This window comes from Coturnix japonica, chromosome 5, assembly GCF_054131305.1.
Source record: "Coturnix japonica strain WE chromosome 5, WE-NBRP24, whole genome shotgun sequence".
NCBI classification, from domain to species: Eukaryota; Metazoa; Chordata; class Aves; order Galliformes; family Phasianidae; genus Coturnix; species Coturnix japonica.
This window is the reverse complement of record NC_140667.1, coordinates 28,495,790-28,511,166: the sequence shown is the minus strand read 5'-3', so window position 1 is coordinate 28,511,166 and position 15,377 is coordinate 28,495,790. Positions and strand designations below refer to the sequence as shown.

Genomic DNA, 15,377 nt, shown 5'->3' with positions numbered 1-15,377 from the left:
TATAGCAAAGTACAAGGACTGGAAATGACTGTCAGATAATAAGATTGTTTTGAAAGAATGAAATTACTGTGCTGAGATCTTGGTGGAAATGGTCCTGGAAATCAGCAGTGAACTACAGATTCTCCACTGTCACAGTGGCTTGCTAAGTCAGTTCTAAGTAAACGCCCTGATTCAGTTTTGCAGGGTTCATACATTTGCAGCGGAATGGTAGGTGATGCAGCTCACAATTTCTTTCTAATTTGTTTTCTAAATTAAATGATAAAATTGAACAGTTTAATTGCACTTATCTCAAGCTGCTGATGTTAAGGGTTGTGTCACAAGAAGAGGTTAACAGATTTACAATTAATGACAATGAAGTGCAAGAATGGGATCAACAGAAATGAATTAACGGCATAGATTTTATTTGATAGAGAAAATTATACTCTAATGTAGGATACTTCAGAATGGCACTTGGTCTAGACTGTACAGTAGTTATTTTCGGATAGAAAGGAAGAAAATCTTGTATCTGGTTGATGTCTTTTTTAATGAGGCTTGTATCATTGTCTTGTTGAAGCTCTTAAGCTCCCGTGTATCTTTTCAATTCAGTGACAGCTCAGTAACCAAGTGCTGCACAACAGTTTTCTGCAAACTGGCTTTGATAATCAGAATTTGTTACGAACATAGAAAGTGTTCCTATTCTGGTACACCACTAGCCTCCAAAAGGTCTCTTCAAATTAATGCAACCAAGTGGCATGTCAGCTGTAACGTCATGTATATACTTACCAGATTCTACGCGTACTGCTGCCACTATAACAGATACCCTCCATCTGATTTCCAGGTTGTACTATTCATTCTGTTATATAAAACTGAATAAGAGGGCAGGAAATTGGGATGGTAAAATAGAAGGTCTGGTTTTCAACTGACACAATTAGCGGAAAGTATTAAGATATATTTAATAGTACATGGGCTTTTTATGTAAATCTTTATGTCTGCAGTTTCAAAAATGTGTGTATGAGGGCTGCTCTGAAAGTAATGCCTCCTATGTTATGATGTTGGCCCACTATGTCAGAGGTGGGTGTTGGTGATATGGCAGTAGAGGTTGAAATTTCCCACCAGTAATCTGTTACATTTTGTTGCTGTGAAACAGGTGGCAGCAGAGGGGCAGTCTGACCAAATGGTGTCTGATACTGAAGTGTGGATGAGGCAAAGGTGTTGCATTGAACTCCTCCATCTGGAAAAACATGGTACCCATTGACATTCATTGAAGCTTGCAGAACATCTATGGAGACCAAACAGTGGATGTGAGCACAGTTAGATAAGCTGCATTCTGGATGGCCATGCAGGTTTTTATGAGAGCAGCATGCAGGCTCTTGTTTATTGCTGCCAAACGTGCATAGGTAATGGTGGTTGCTGTTAAAAAGTAGTATTTTGTAGCTGAGAATTTGCTCTATCAAGTATTGTTATTGTAATCTTTGTATCTTCAAAGTTTCCATGAAAATAAATAGGAGGCATTACTTTCAGAGCAACCTACACACAGTACGTACTTACTTGTGCAGACACAGTCTGCTCTAAATGGAGATTTCTTCCTTTTTTGAGAGACAGTTTGGAGTTGCAGTTACTTACCTATGTGAATATTTTCATAAACTGCATGTCATCCTTATAGAACAGTTTTCTTCATTGTATTTACAGAAAGTGCTGGGGTGTAACCTGAAGCATACAGGGTGTAGTTTCTTTAATCAGTTCCATTGCGTTAGAGAAGCGCACACTCTTCTCTTGCACAATGTCACCCCGACTTTGAGAATCACCAAATGAAACAGAAGAATTTTGCCATCTGGAAATGAGACTTCCCATCAAATCTCCTTTACACTGATTAAGGCATTCACCATTATATTTGAGCACCTGTTACAGTACTATCCACAGGGAAAAAAATAATAATACAAGAATAGCACTTTCAGAAGACATTTTTTAAGGATTTATTGTATTAAATTACACCATTTGTCTAGGTAATTCATTATCCTGGCCCTAGAAATGGCCAGGGTTTCAGAAGAAAGCTTCTGAATTGTACCTTCTCTAATGGTGAGTGTTACTTCTTGGCTTTGTGGTAATTTGGCATAAGCCCATTAGAACAATCTTGTCCTGTTATGCTCAGATACCAGAATTATTTTTTCTGTTCTTCCTAAGTTAATAGTCTTCAGTTTATTCCATTTCCATGTCAGTCCAAATGGAAAGCTGCTCATTTTTTATGCAACAAATGAAATGAGAAGTGAGATCTTTTTAATCTGATTATCAGAGATGTGTTACTGTGCAATTTGAATGATAACTCAAAGAAAGAAAGATAGCTGTGTTTAAATCTGTTTTATGCTTTATGTTTTCCCCAAAGAAAATGGAGTTCAACCATTAATTTATAGGCTAGTTAGAGTATCTGAGATATGCAGAAGCCAAAAATACTTGCCATTTAACACCCTGGAGTCATGCCACAGTATGTATAGTCACTCCTTCCTTTAAAAAATGGCAGTATTTCTTTATAGCTGACTGATTACAGCCATATATATATGGCATATATATACTATAACACTAGTAATCTGTCTTTCCTTCTACTGTAGCGTATTCCCTACCTTTTACAAAGAAATATACCTAAGGAATGTTTACATACATATGTAGCTTGATCCAAAAGAAATGTCTCCTAATTATTTTCATGGAAACTTCGACAAGTACAAAGAGAACAATAACGCTACTTGATAGAGCAGATTCTAAGCTACAAAACACTCTTGTTCAACACAGTCTCTACCATTAGCTATGCGCTTTCAGCAGTGATGAACAAAAGCCTGCATGCTTTGCTCCTCAAAATCTGCTACAGCGGAGGTGACCCACTGTCACTGCCACCACTGCTGAAACACACTGCCCACAACCTCATTGTGCTCACATCTACTGTTTGGGCTCCATAGATGTTCAGCAAGCATCAGTGAATGTCTGGGGGTGCCATTTTTTTCCAAATGGAGGAGTTCGCTGCCAGACCTTCAATTCATACATGCTTCCATGTTAGACGTTATTTAGTCAGACTGTTCCTCTACTGCCATCTGTCTCACAGCAATAAAATGTAACAGAGTATTGGCGGGAAGTTTCAACCCCTACTGCCCTATTACAAACATCTACTACTGACATCATAAAATAGGAGGCATTAACTTCACTTAGGAAAGCTGTGCAGCATAATCACAAGGTGTGATGTCAACCAGAACGCTGCATTGCTCATTGGAAATGGTGGAGAAGGGGTTCTGAAGTCTTTCTGCCTATAAGACAAACAAGGTGGAAAAAGATTATGAGTTCTCTGATGAATAGATGAGGAGTGTGCAGGTTTGCTTGCTCTTGAGTTATCTACTCAGTGAGGGAGCTGTCTTTGTATCACTTAAAATGTGCACACAGCACAAAAATATGCTAAGTACTGCATAAATCGTATCTTAGCAAGCCATGGGCAAAGGCAAGATGCTAAGAGGAAAGGCTTCCTCTGTCTGAAACCTGGAACACACATTTTATTAGTCTCTCTGAAAGGTCAACCAGATCTTACATAGTATTTTTTATTTTCCTGTTTCCAGTTCAGTCTCCAAAAGAACTGTGGTGATTCTATTTTGTATTGACATATAGCAGAAGTTAACCAAGTATAGCATACATGCCATTTGCAGCCTGAAAAGTCTTGATAACACATAAATGTAATTTGTAATTGTAATGTGATAACTGAGATTCCTTGTTCCAGATTAATTCCTTTGTAAAGTCAGTAGTATGACTACCAGTTCTTTGAACAACATTTGCATAAGGAATAGCCTCTCATAAAAACTATTTTCATGTTCTGTGCTATTTGATGCTTTTGAAGGAACACGCCATACAGTCCTAGCAATATGCTGGCTTCTGGTCAGTTCACAAATGTTACACAAAGTACACATTTAATGTCTTTTTTGTTTCCTTTAGCCTTCCTGTATGGTTTATGCTACACAGTTCCTCCCCACATGCCTTTAAGCTCCATGTTAGCAAAGCACTCTTGTTAGGTTGGTAATGGTAACTTGAGAACTACAATTTCAGTTTAGATTTTTAAAAAAGAGTTTTAAGACACTCAGTGAAATGTATTCAGTTTCTATCCTTCATCATCACAATTATACTCTTTTTGTGAAGAAATATGACAGCTCTCTGCTTGCTGTTTCTCATGAAGAATACATACCTGAACAAGATGGATTATGGTTTTTCAAGATGAAGTGGATGTACAGGTGCCTTTGCTGTAGCGCCCTCAAGTGGAGGAGATGAGCAAAGGATTTTATCCCACTTTGCACTATTAGAAGTTTGAAGTGGATCCATACCCCCATTTTACACACATCAAATAAGTTAGGTAGTACTGCAGCCTGCTTGGTGGATGGTAATTTTTATGGGCCACGTCCTTCTGCACAGACCTGTCAGTTGACCTAAATCATAATCTGTACTGCTACAAGCTGTGTAAATGGCATGCTTTTATAGCTTTGTATTGGTGTTCTTCAGTCCCAACCTTCCAATGCCATCCTTCCAATCATTATACAAAGCTCTTAGATAGAAAGAGGGCAACTTGTATGGTGTCTGCTTAATACAGCTGCAGCTCTTGAGTTGAATAATGTCTTAGTAGAGAATAGAGTCTTCAGAAGGATAAGATCTCAGTATTATCCTAGTTGTGTTTCCTTTTTAAAGTGAGTGTGTATATATACACGACTATCTGTGCACAGAGATGCTTACACTGTAACTCATAGTAGTTGCGTGCCACTAATCTGCTTACCTCTTCTTTTCTGTAGCCCAGATGATTTACTGAATGCACTGAATGAGGGTATCAGCCGTGCTGATGTGATCATTACATCAGGAGGCGTATCTATGGGAGAAAAGGTATGCTCAATTTAAGTACAAGTTACTGTAATGTTTATAAGAATTCCAAGCCAGAGTCTGTCACCAGAGCTTCTGCTTTTCTATTAAAGTTTTCTAAAAAGGGGTCATTTTCTTTTTTTCTTTCTTTTTTTAACATTTAAGTGTGAATAATTAAGAAAAAAGCCCTCAATACTATCCTCATTTAATTTGTTCTTTTTATTGTACTGTAGTAGGCATAGAACAAAAGGCTCTTGGTGTGATTTGCATTTTTTTTAACTAAGGAATTATTTATATAGCTATGATGACAAAGGTGATAGCTTAATAGCACATGAAGACAACAAACTTCTTTCTACTCTTAGAGCAGGTAAAATTTGGGTAGAAGAAAGCTACTTTGCAAGTACTTTGAAAAGCAGCTAAGTAAATGAATAGTTCTTTCTTATTCAGTGTATCTATTTCCTATATGTGCCAGAGCTGTATCTGTTACAAAAATAGTTTTATCACATTTTACTCCAGATAGTCCTACAGAGGCAATACATATGAGACACAGTGAGCTGATATATTTGCCTTTTGAATCATTAACAGAATTGTTGATTGAGTTCCTGTTGGTAATCCCTGTGCCAAAACCATCAAAGAAAATAGGGATACACAGATGCTGGTGGGGCGTAGATGAACCTGCAGGACATTTATTAATCATGACTTATGCGAAGGAAAACTCAGATTACTTTTTGATCCCAGACTGAATCTGTGAGTTTGGCAGGTAAAAGAAACATCTCTCCTTTTATAAATAACAGATACTAAAGTCAGCCATTAGGAGATGACAAACATGAGTGCTGTTTTTGTCACTTTTCTGAGTAGAAATCATATTGTTGGATACGTCATGGAAATGATTAACAAATTAAACCAGTGCCAATTACTTTAAATTCCATTATTCCTCTCAGTATTCCTAGAAAAATATCAAAGGCCAAGTGTTGGTCTTTAAATTGGGAGTGTGGTGACCTAGTACAGACATGGGAACTCTATATAAAGAGCCTAGACTGCTGAATGGTCTTCAGGCATTTACACATTCTGGCTAAATTCTCCCTAGACTGAATTTTAGGCAACCACATAAAGTCAATGAGTCCTATATTCCACTGACAGTTCTCCCTCTGATACTGAGCATTCAAGATTTTTAATGAAATAACTGAGCATTCAGTAACTAAATAGCAAATAAAAATATGGTTAATGCAATCAGTAAGTGAGAATTCACGCCTGGCTGAAAAAAAAAGTTGCTGCTTTCCAAGTATTTGAACAACAACAACAAAAGAGGGAAAAAATGGGAAAACTGCAAGGGAATTTCAAATTTACTACTTCCAAAGTCTGTCTTAACAGGTGATTGTTATGTCCTGTGTTGTAAGTCTCACTAAACACAACAGATAGTATACTGAATCTCTAAGCATAGCAGTTTTCACTGTAAACTGAATATGTAATTCCAGTTTTCTTAACTCGATCAATAGTATTTATGCTGAATTGTTTTTGAACTATTGCAAAAACTACCCACAGTTTTTCCTTTCTAAGAAACTTAGGATAGTTAAACCTGACCACTGTGAATTATGCCACATCCCCAAGAAATTACAATAATTACAGTATCCTGGAAAACTATGATTTCTACAGTGCAGTCTTGAATTCAAAAGTACTAGGAGATCTCTTATTCTGCCACTGGACAGCTTCTGTGGCAAAAAGTTAAATAAACTGATGATTTTAAGGCTTAACTTTGAATCGTAAAGGCTTTTTTTTCTTTTCCCCATCTTTGACAGACAGAATGTTTTAGGAGCCTCTATGACGGGTCCTTAAAGATTCTGTTGCTGCAGCTGACTGTTAAGTAAATATATTACTGTGTCCTTGTAGAGTCAGGTTTGGCACCTGAAATGAGTCTGTTCTTCATGTCTAATTTTTGAAAATGCTTTCTTTCAAATGCTGGAAATCCCCAATTGGACTGTAGCACTTTCAGGATATAGCAAGTCTTTCATCTTCACTTGGTATCAGTTAATTGCATTGAACACTTAGATGATGTAAGCCACTTTGATGTTACTTAATTGATTTTCTTTTTTGTAATTTAAACAGGACTATCTTAAACAGGTGCTGGATATTGATCTTCATGCACAGATTCACTTTGGCAGAGTTTTTATGAAACCAGGGTAAGAAATCTTTTTAATGAGGTAGCATGGACAGAGATCATATTGAGGAGCAGTACTGCCTGTGTATCTGAATTTGTTCATCTGTGGACAGTTTGCTCTGAAATATTGTCCCATTGTTAATGCTGCTATAACCACTAGAGCAAAGGGAAGCGGAGTCACTAATGTTACAAAAAGTAACATAAAAAATATAAATATATAATATAAAAAACAAATACAGCTCTGTAACAGTTTAATCTTGGTATAACTTATTGGTTGATTTAGCATCTGACAGTAAGACAGAGTGATTTTTTTCACTTATTAATTCATCTACTCTTGCATATTTTCTCAACAGAAGGAAAATGACCATTTGTTTTATTTTCTAAATATTTTAAATAATAATGTAATAAGGTTCAGTCAAAGTCCAGTGCAGATCATAAGTTTTCCTTTTCCATAGCCTGCCAACAACTTTTGCAACTCTGGATATCGATGGCGTAAGAAAAATAATCTTTGCACTCCCAGGTAAGATGTTTTGTAGATTACTTTTGTTGCTGTGCATAGATGACAAGATCTGAAACAGAACAGTGATGTTTCACAACACCCATGTCTGGTGTTCTTACTCTTGTCATCAGAATGTGCTGGTTGGGATACAGGGCTTATGATTTTTTCCATCCAACAATTTCCTTGGCTTTTGTTAATATGCTTTGCAAGGGTGGTTTTTCCCACAGTTCCATCCACATTGCAGATAAAGATTCCTTGAATGTCAGCACATCCATTCTAATGTTTTGAAAGTGTTGATGAGATCTAGAGAGTGCCTAGGAATATGTCACAGAATTGAAGTTGTTTCTCATGTTCATACTTTGGAACATGAGAGGGCAGCAGTGCTTCAGCTCCTGCATGCCGGAGAAAGTCAGTAAGTTCAGAGTAAATATTTATTTGGGAATCCATCTACAAATCTCTGTTCCCCTTAATTTTATTCTTCTTGCTTTGTCTTTGCATAGATTTCTGACAACAAGGTATCCTTTTTTATTAGCTAGTGATGTTCAGATGTCTCTCTACTGCTTTCTGTCTCTTTTTTCTCTCTCCTGCTTCAGTATGTGTTCACCGGGTCAGAGATAATGGAACGTATCTCTCTCGTATTTACATTACAGCTGTCTTCTAGGGAAGACTAGATGTGTAAGACAAGAGGTGTTTGACGGAAGTTAGTCATACACCTCTCTTCTGAGTCAACAGAAACCATATAAAGCAGTAGAACTGTCTTCAGCAGTCATGTTAAAGTTTCTTGTAACTCTGTTAGGGAATGGAAAGTTATTAATACCTATTTTTCCATTGGTCTTGGAAACCTTAATCATGAATCTATATCCATATGATCTTGGACTTAAAACTCTGCACAATAGGCGCTGGCCTCACCTCAGATAAATCTAGATGTAATAAGAAAGGTAGCAGGAGAACAGAAGCAAATGTTAGGGCCTGAGGAATGCAAAGCAGCAGTGATCAGAGCAGAATTTCAGGACACCATTCGCCAGAGTATGGCTTTGAGGGGTTTTACTTGCCACATACCACCTCAGACATAAGGACAGTTTCCTGTACGCAGCATGGAAAGCTCTTTAGAATCGTTGGGGTATGACTGTCATAAAAATACAATATTGCTTTCGCAGAGGAAATCAAGAGGATTTCACCACCATTCTTTCTTTCACTACCATTCTTTGTCCTACAGGCAATCCTGTGTCAGCTGTTGTCACCTGCAATCTCTTTGTTGTTCCTGCACTGAGGAAAATGCAGGGTATCCTGGATCCTAGGCCCACCATTATCAAAGCCAGGGTAAGAAGCTTGTCCTATGTTTGAAAGTTCTCTCAAGTTGTTGAAACAATACTGTACGAGCTCAAAAAGACCGTCTTGTTTGGGGGATCTGAATGCTCGACCAATTCTGACAAGCTGAAGGAGTTTTACAGAAAACAGAGGCATAGACTTGAATCTGTTAATGTTAATATGCAGTCCCATAATTTCTAAAAGTGAGTGGCCAGCTGGTGGAGTAAGATATACAGATAACAGATGCAGCTATTTGCCAGTCTGACAGGGAGGACATTTCACTGTTAAAAACATACATTTGTTTTAACCTGTGGAAAAAAAAAATAGAGAGTGATCTGGAAATACTTAAAGAGTGAGGTAGTTCTATATTAGAAAGAACAAACTTCAAAGTCTTTCTGCTCTTGAACAGATTGTTTATAGAAGTAATCCACATGACCCCCACCTACGCAATGTGAATTCTTTAAACTGTTAACGCTACTCTAGTAAGAAACAGTGCATACACTAACTCTTTAATAACTGTCCTTGAGTCTGTATGTGTTATTCTCGTATTTTTGCTTTAAAGAAGGTACCAAAGAAGAGATTACCTTTTACAGTTTTTCTACTGTTCTTGGCATTGCAGAAACTTTTCTCTTACTGCTCATCCCTTGTGTCTTTCTTACATGCTTCCTCAGTAGTCCATCTTTTTCTTTATCTCATGACTAAAGTGTTGTAAGACAGGCAGCAATTTGTAACATTCCAGTTTTCAGAAATGTGATGCTCCAACATGACCCTCATGTTTGCATATATTTTCCAGTGTGCTTCCATTAAATTTCACTTTGAGCAATCTCCCGTACAGCTTTTCGTTTCAAAGACTGGTCATATCCCTTTTGTCAGGACTAGCAGCGTTTTGAATGTGAATAAATTTTTTATCTGTACAAAATGTAAGCCAGAGACTAGAAATGATAAAGCTTTTTTTCCAGAGAGATAGTATCTTTGAACTCCCAGTAAAAGAACAGCTTTGGAATATTCCTCTTAATGCATGCAGACTCCAGCATACTCTTTGATATTCTAATATCATAGTTGTATCTCCCTTAAATAGTGCAGTCTCTACCTCCTACAGCCTTTGATCTTCCTCTAGACACCATGTAGCCTAGAAATGCAAGTTTTTTAAAAGACTGTTATTAAGGAAAAAACATTGAGCAGATGATTCCATTATCCTAGACAGTGATATCTGAATACATGGCATTTTCATCCTTTCTTTGCTTCTTCTACAGTTATCATGTGATGTAAAATTGGACCCCCGCCCAGAATATCATCGGTGCATACTGACTTGGCATCACCAAGAACCACTACCTTGGGCACAGAGTACAGGTTAGTGCCCAATTACACAAACAGACAGATGCAGTCACAGGTCCTGTCAGACAACCAACAAAAACCCACATGCACATGTATTTTCATATAAGCTTTCTCATGCAGACTGATTTTCTGACTTGTGCGCATCCATGTTTACAGTCATGCTACCCAGTCATGATGTTGAAATTCATGCTGTGTCTTACCAACTTAATTGTTAAAACTTTCTTTATCAGAATAACCCACCTTCGTACACACACACAGTACACCTGTGTGCTTTTTGTAAATACTCATCTGTGCTTATTTGCACTCAGAGGTACGTTACTTTTTACTCCTACTAAATAAACACAAGTTGGGCCATAGATAGAAACAATTCAGATGAAGAAGTGTGATTCTAACTGAACTGGAGAAGAAGAAACAGCAGTATATGTTCTCTTGGCACAGACTAAGACCTCTATTAATCATGTTTGCTATCTAACGATGTTTTTGGATATTCAGCTGCAGTTCAAATAAACACTATATGTGAATACTTTATCTGTCTTGTTGCACATCACTTCTTGCCTTGCTCAAACAGACTGTGTGGAATGATTTCTCTGTCAATCCAAAAGTTTGAAAGACAAGAAACTAAGGGTCATGATTTACAACTGTGTTTTCATTTTTTGATAGTACAACCAATACTATACTGTTTATCTTCACGGTCTCTTGTATAGCTCGGTATCCCAAAGAAGCCCATTCTTTTGAGTTGGTATATTTAAAGATGTTCTAGATTGTGCTGGTTTTAGTCTCCATACAATCTGAAGTAGATACACGAATTGAAAAATGAAGTAATTTTGATAGGATTAGAAACTCCAACATTAAAGTAATTTACAACAACAAAAAATAAAGCACGGGTACAGACCTAACATAAGAAAATGCGGAAGACTGGATAGGAAAGTAATCAGCAAAGGAACGAGAGTTTTGAGAATTAGAACAATAGAAAGCTGATCATTCTCTTCATAATTGTCTGTGTCTACCCACCTTTGAACAGATATATTGGAGTTCCATGAATATGTTAGCATATCTTTATAAGAGCAGCTCTTGTTTCCTATCTGGTATGTTGCAGCATTTGAAATTAACTAACTGAAAAATTAACTGAACTTTTTCTCCCACCCTTCCGTAGGGAATCAGATGAGCAGTCGTCTGATGAGTATGCGCAGTGCCAATGGACTGTTGATGCTACCTCCAAAGACAGAGCAGTATGTGGAGCTTCACAAGGGGGAGGTGGTGGATGTCATGGTCATTGGAAGGCTATGATGTCACCAGCAAGAGTGAAGATTTGATGCATGTCCACATATCATTGACTGTATCCTGTAATATGCAACGGCACAGCTAGTTTTTCTGATTTGGATAAAAGTTGATCAGTATAGTCAACATCTTGAATTATATTTCAAATGGAATTTAAATAAATACCTTTTAAAAAAAAACTTTAAAAAGAAATCTTAACAAAGAAATTTATTCTGATTATATCAAAGCAACTTTTTCCTTTCCTTGCAATTGCTTTGTGTGTTCAATGCTAGTTCTAATAGCGGTAGCTTTTAGTAGACAGCAGTAGGTGCCTGCAGAACTTGTGTTTTTTCTCATCTTTAAGATACAACTACTTATGCTCTTAAAACAAGGCTGTCTGCTTATTTATACTAGCGTAGACAACACTTGGATTTCCCTTATCAGTATGCTTCATAACCGCTTCACAGAGAGCTTCTGCTTGTTCTTTATCTTGTATCTCGTGTTGATGTGCACAGTGCCAAAAGCAGAGTGGCTGCACTGGGAACCCAATGAAGCCCCGAGGTTTCCTCACCTCGCTGTGCGTTCAGGGATCTCTCTTGTCCCAGCAGCCACCCAGCTCAGTACTCTTGGGCAGTAACTGGATACCTTTTATTTCAGCAATCAAAAAATTGCTTCCTTAAGTGCTGACAGCCTTTTTAACCAATACATTTAAAAATGTACAGAACTAAAAACAAAAAAAAAAAAATCAAAGACTGATCTTGTACAGATATTAGTGTTACCAGCATTCGTGTGGAAATTAAATGAGCAAAGAAATAAAACTGATGTTAAACAACTCTGTACCATAACATTTTCTGTAATGATACTGAAACTTAAATGAATAAAAAAAAATCCTCAATCATTATTTAAAATTTCAATTGTTTAGCGTTGTTGTTTGAACATCAAAAAGAAAATACTGTTTTAAGAGATATTTGGGGTGAGGGAAGTGAACAGGAGGAGTAACAGGAGAGAAGATTTAACACATCTCTGAGAAGTAATATAGAGCATGGCTTATTTTAATGAAAAGATATATTACATACATAGGAATTATTATAGGCAAATACAAGGCAGCATATACAGTGAAAATGGGAAATTTATAAAGGAGACTAGTAACAGCAATGTGAGAGAAGATTGTTTATGCAATCAGAAATACTAGACAGTTATAAAAGAGAGATGCAAGGAAACCTAGCCATGAATATCTTTGGTGTTACTGGAATAAAACCATTGCTCAGCATGGACATGGCTGAGAACTGGCTCTATGCTATGCTATGCATCACTCCATTTAAACCATATCTTGGAATCGTAACACTTAACCACCATGGTAATGAATAAAGCATGTAGCGGTTAAAACAATCAAGATTTTTTTTTTCAAATCACAGATAGTAGAAACTGTTTTACCCATCCTAATGTGTTTTTTAATGCTCTCTTACCAGTATTCAAACTTCTATTTAGGAAAATGAGCTTTACTCTTTCTTTCTTTCTTTCTTTCTTTCTTTCTTTCTTTCTTTCTTTCTTTCTTTCTTTCTTTCTTTCTTTCTTTCTTTCTTTCTTTCTTTCTTTCTTTCTTTCTTTCTTTCTTTCTTTCTTTCTTTCTTTCTTTCTTTCTTTCTCTCTTTCTTTCTTTCTTTCTCTCTTTCTCTCTTTCTCTCTTTCTCTCTTTCTTTCTTTCTTTCTTTCTTTCTTTCTTTCTTTCTTTCTTTCTTTCTTTCTTTCTTTCTTTCTTTCTTTCTTTCTTTCTTTCTTTCTTTCTTTCTTTCTTTCTTTCTTTCTTTCTTTCTTCCTTTCTTCCTTTCTTCCTTTCTTCCTTTCTTCCTTTCTTCCTTTCTTCCTTTCTTCCTTTCTTCCTTTCTTCCTTTCTTCCTTTCTTCCTTTCTTCCTTTCTTCCTTTCTTCCTTTCTTCCTTTCTTCCTTCCTTCCTTCCTTCCTTCCTTCCTTCCTTCCTTCCTTCCTTCCTTCCTTTCTTCCTTTCTTCCTTCCTTCCTTCCTTCCTTCCTTCCTTCCTACCTTCCTACCTTCCGTCCTTCCTTCCTTCCTTCCTTCCTTCCTTCCTTCCTTCCTTCCTTCCTTCCTTCCTTCCTTCCTTCCTTCCTTCCTTCCTTTCTTTCCTTTCTTTCTTTCTTTCTTTTCTTTCTTTTCTTTCTTTTCTTTCTTTTCTTTCTTTTCTTTCTTTTCTTTCTTTCTTTCTTCTTTTTTTTCCCCTACAAACTTTGTAGTTTTCTTCTTCTCATATTGTTTTCTTCATCACCCATACATGGGAATTATCATGTATAGAAACATAGGCAGTGAGTCTTGTGAGTCCCTGTCATCCAGCTGGGGAAATCCTACAATGACCCGCAAACAACTTTTGCATCTTGGCCAGCTACCAGAACTTTGATTGTACTGTTAGATGGAAAACATCATACAAAAATAGGCCTTTTCTAAATACTAATTTCAAGACCCTAATTATGGAAATTACTACATTAATTCTGTCTTGATATTAAAATATACTAGACATGAAATGTCTTTGATCTCTAGGTAGTTATTAGAGATCTGTGTGACTCCAGAGATTACTAATTAGCACAGAATGTTTAGCTTTTTTTGATTTTGTAGGAGCTGAAGGAGCTGAAGGATTGCATTTAAATTATACTGCAAATAGACAGCACTTAAGGACAACATACAACTGGAGTCACCTTGCAGTTCTGTCCTCCTCATCCTGCTGCTCTGCACTGAGTGTTAAAGCTTATCTCTTTTGACAGGTGTCAGTCCAGATGTGATGCTACTTGCCTCATAGACTCTGAAGACAGTCCCTAAGCTGCAGGCAGCCTATATATACCCTGTGCTGACCGTGTAAGTTCACAGAAGCTGGTACAGTAGCAGAGTTAAGGGCTGACCCACATCCTGTTTGGGAAAACTCCCCAGGCTTTCTTCTGACAGCACTTTCAGGGCAGGAACTACACCTGGGAGCTGAGATTTGACAACATGGCATCTTATTTTGGGTACCACACACCAGGCTAAGATGGCCTAGTACTTCTATGGCCCTCCATTATCTTCTAATACTTCGTTTCTCAAAACCAGCATTGAACAGTTTGTGAGGCTTTCAATTGGTTAAGAAAAATACCCACTAAAAAAGAAAAGAAACATACCACAGGAGTGTTTGCTTACATCACAAGAGCACTGAGATGTTTCTGAGTAACTGTATTTGCACTTTACAAAGCAAGACAAATACAGAAAGAAGAACGGTCAGATAGCAAAAAGGAGTTTAGTATTGGTTCCCATTAGGAACTATGTGGGAGAGTATTAAATGAGGAGTCAGAAACCAGTGCGGACTATAAAGCCAACCAGTAGACGGGTCTGACATGTAATGATCCTTACAGTCTTCTTAACTAACAAAAAAGTAAGAATAGGAAAGAAGTGGGTAGATGTTAAATGCTTGTGCGCAACATTTAAAAAAAAAAACAAAAAACAAACAAAAAACCAAACTATTTTTGTTTGCATGAAATTTGAAGCAGCATGGAAGTTATCATTCATGCTGACACTTTCCAAAAACATGGTAGTTTCTTTGCTAAACTTGCCAACAAGCTGAAGCCAATTGGCTTTATTCACATTAGGAAAAAAAAAAAATAAAGGAAATTTTAGCACTACAGGTTAGAAGAGAAAGGGCCTTTATGCATATAGTCAAAGAAAGCACTGATCAAAGTCACAGCTAGAGAAGAAAGAAAAAAGGGGGCGGGGGTTGTTGTGGGAAGATGTGCAGCAGCTGATGTTAGTCAAAGCTATCATCTGTGGAACAAAGACAAAATACAGTTTCTCACAGCAGTATTTGGTCAGTAGGTTGTGATTAAGTGCCTTAACCTCACATTGAAGAGCACGATTTCCAGCAACTGTAACTACTGAATGGTTTCACAAACCCCTTCACCCTGCAAAAGCTATCCAGTCAAAAACCAAAGTATTTACACCCTTCAA

The 15,377-nt window shown here is 37.1% G+C and overlaps 1 protein-coding gene across 42 annotated transcripts in view; it reads left to right on the top strand.

The window, feature by feature from the left end:
* The window catches only part of GPHN (gephyrin), a 242,594-nt gene extending 230,287 nt beyond the window's left edge, over nucleotides 1-12,307 (top strand). For all 42 annotated transcript variants that reach the window (XM_015864861.3, XM_085550352.1, XM_085550355.1 and 39 more), the window contains 6 exons: nucleotides 4,782-4,869; nucleotides 6,949-7,022; nucleotides 7,456-7,520; nucleotides 8,716-8,819; nucleotides 10,061-10,157; nucleotides 11,296-12,307. In XM_015864861.3, the coding sequence (XP_015720347.1) occupies nucleotides 4,782-4,869; nucleotides 6,949-7,022; nucleotides 7,456-7,520; nucleotides 8,716-8,819; nucleotides 10,061-10,157; nucleotides 11,296-11,429 (562 nt within the window). In that variant the 3' untranslated portion in view covers nucleotides 11,430-12,307. The remainder of the gene's footprint in view (nucleotides 1-4,781; nucleotides 4,870-6,948; nucleotides 7,023-7,455; nucleotides 7,521-8,715; nucleotides 8,820-10,060; nucleotides 10,158-11,295) is intronic.
* The last annotated feature ends 3,070 nt before the right edge of the window (nucleotides 12,308-15,377 follow it).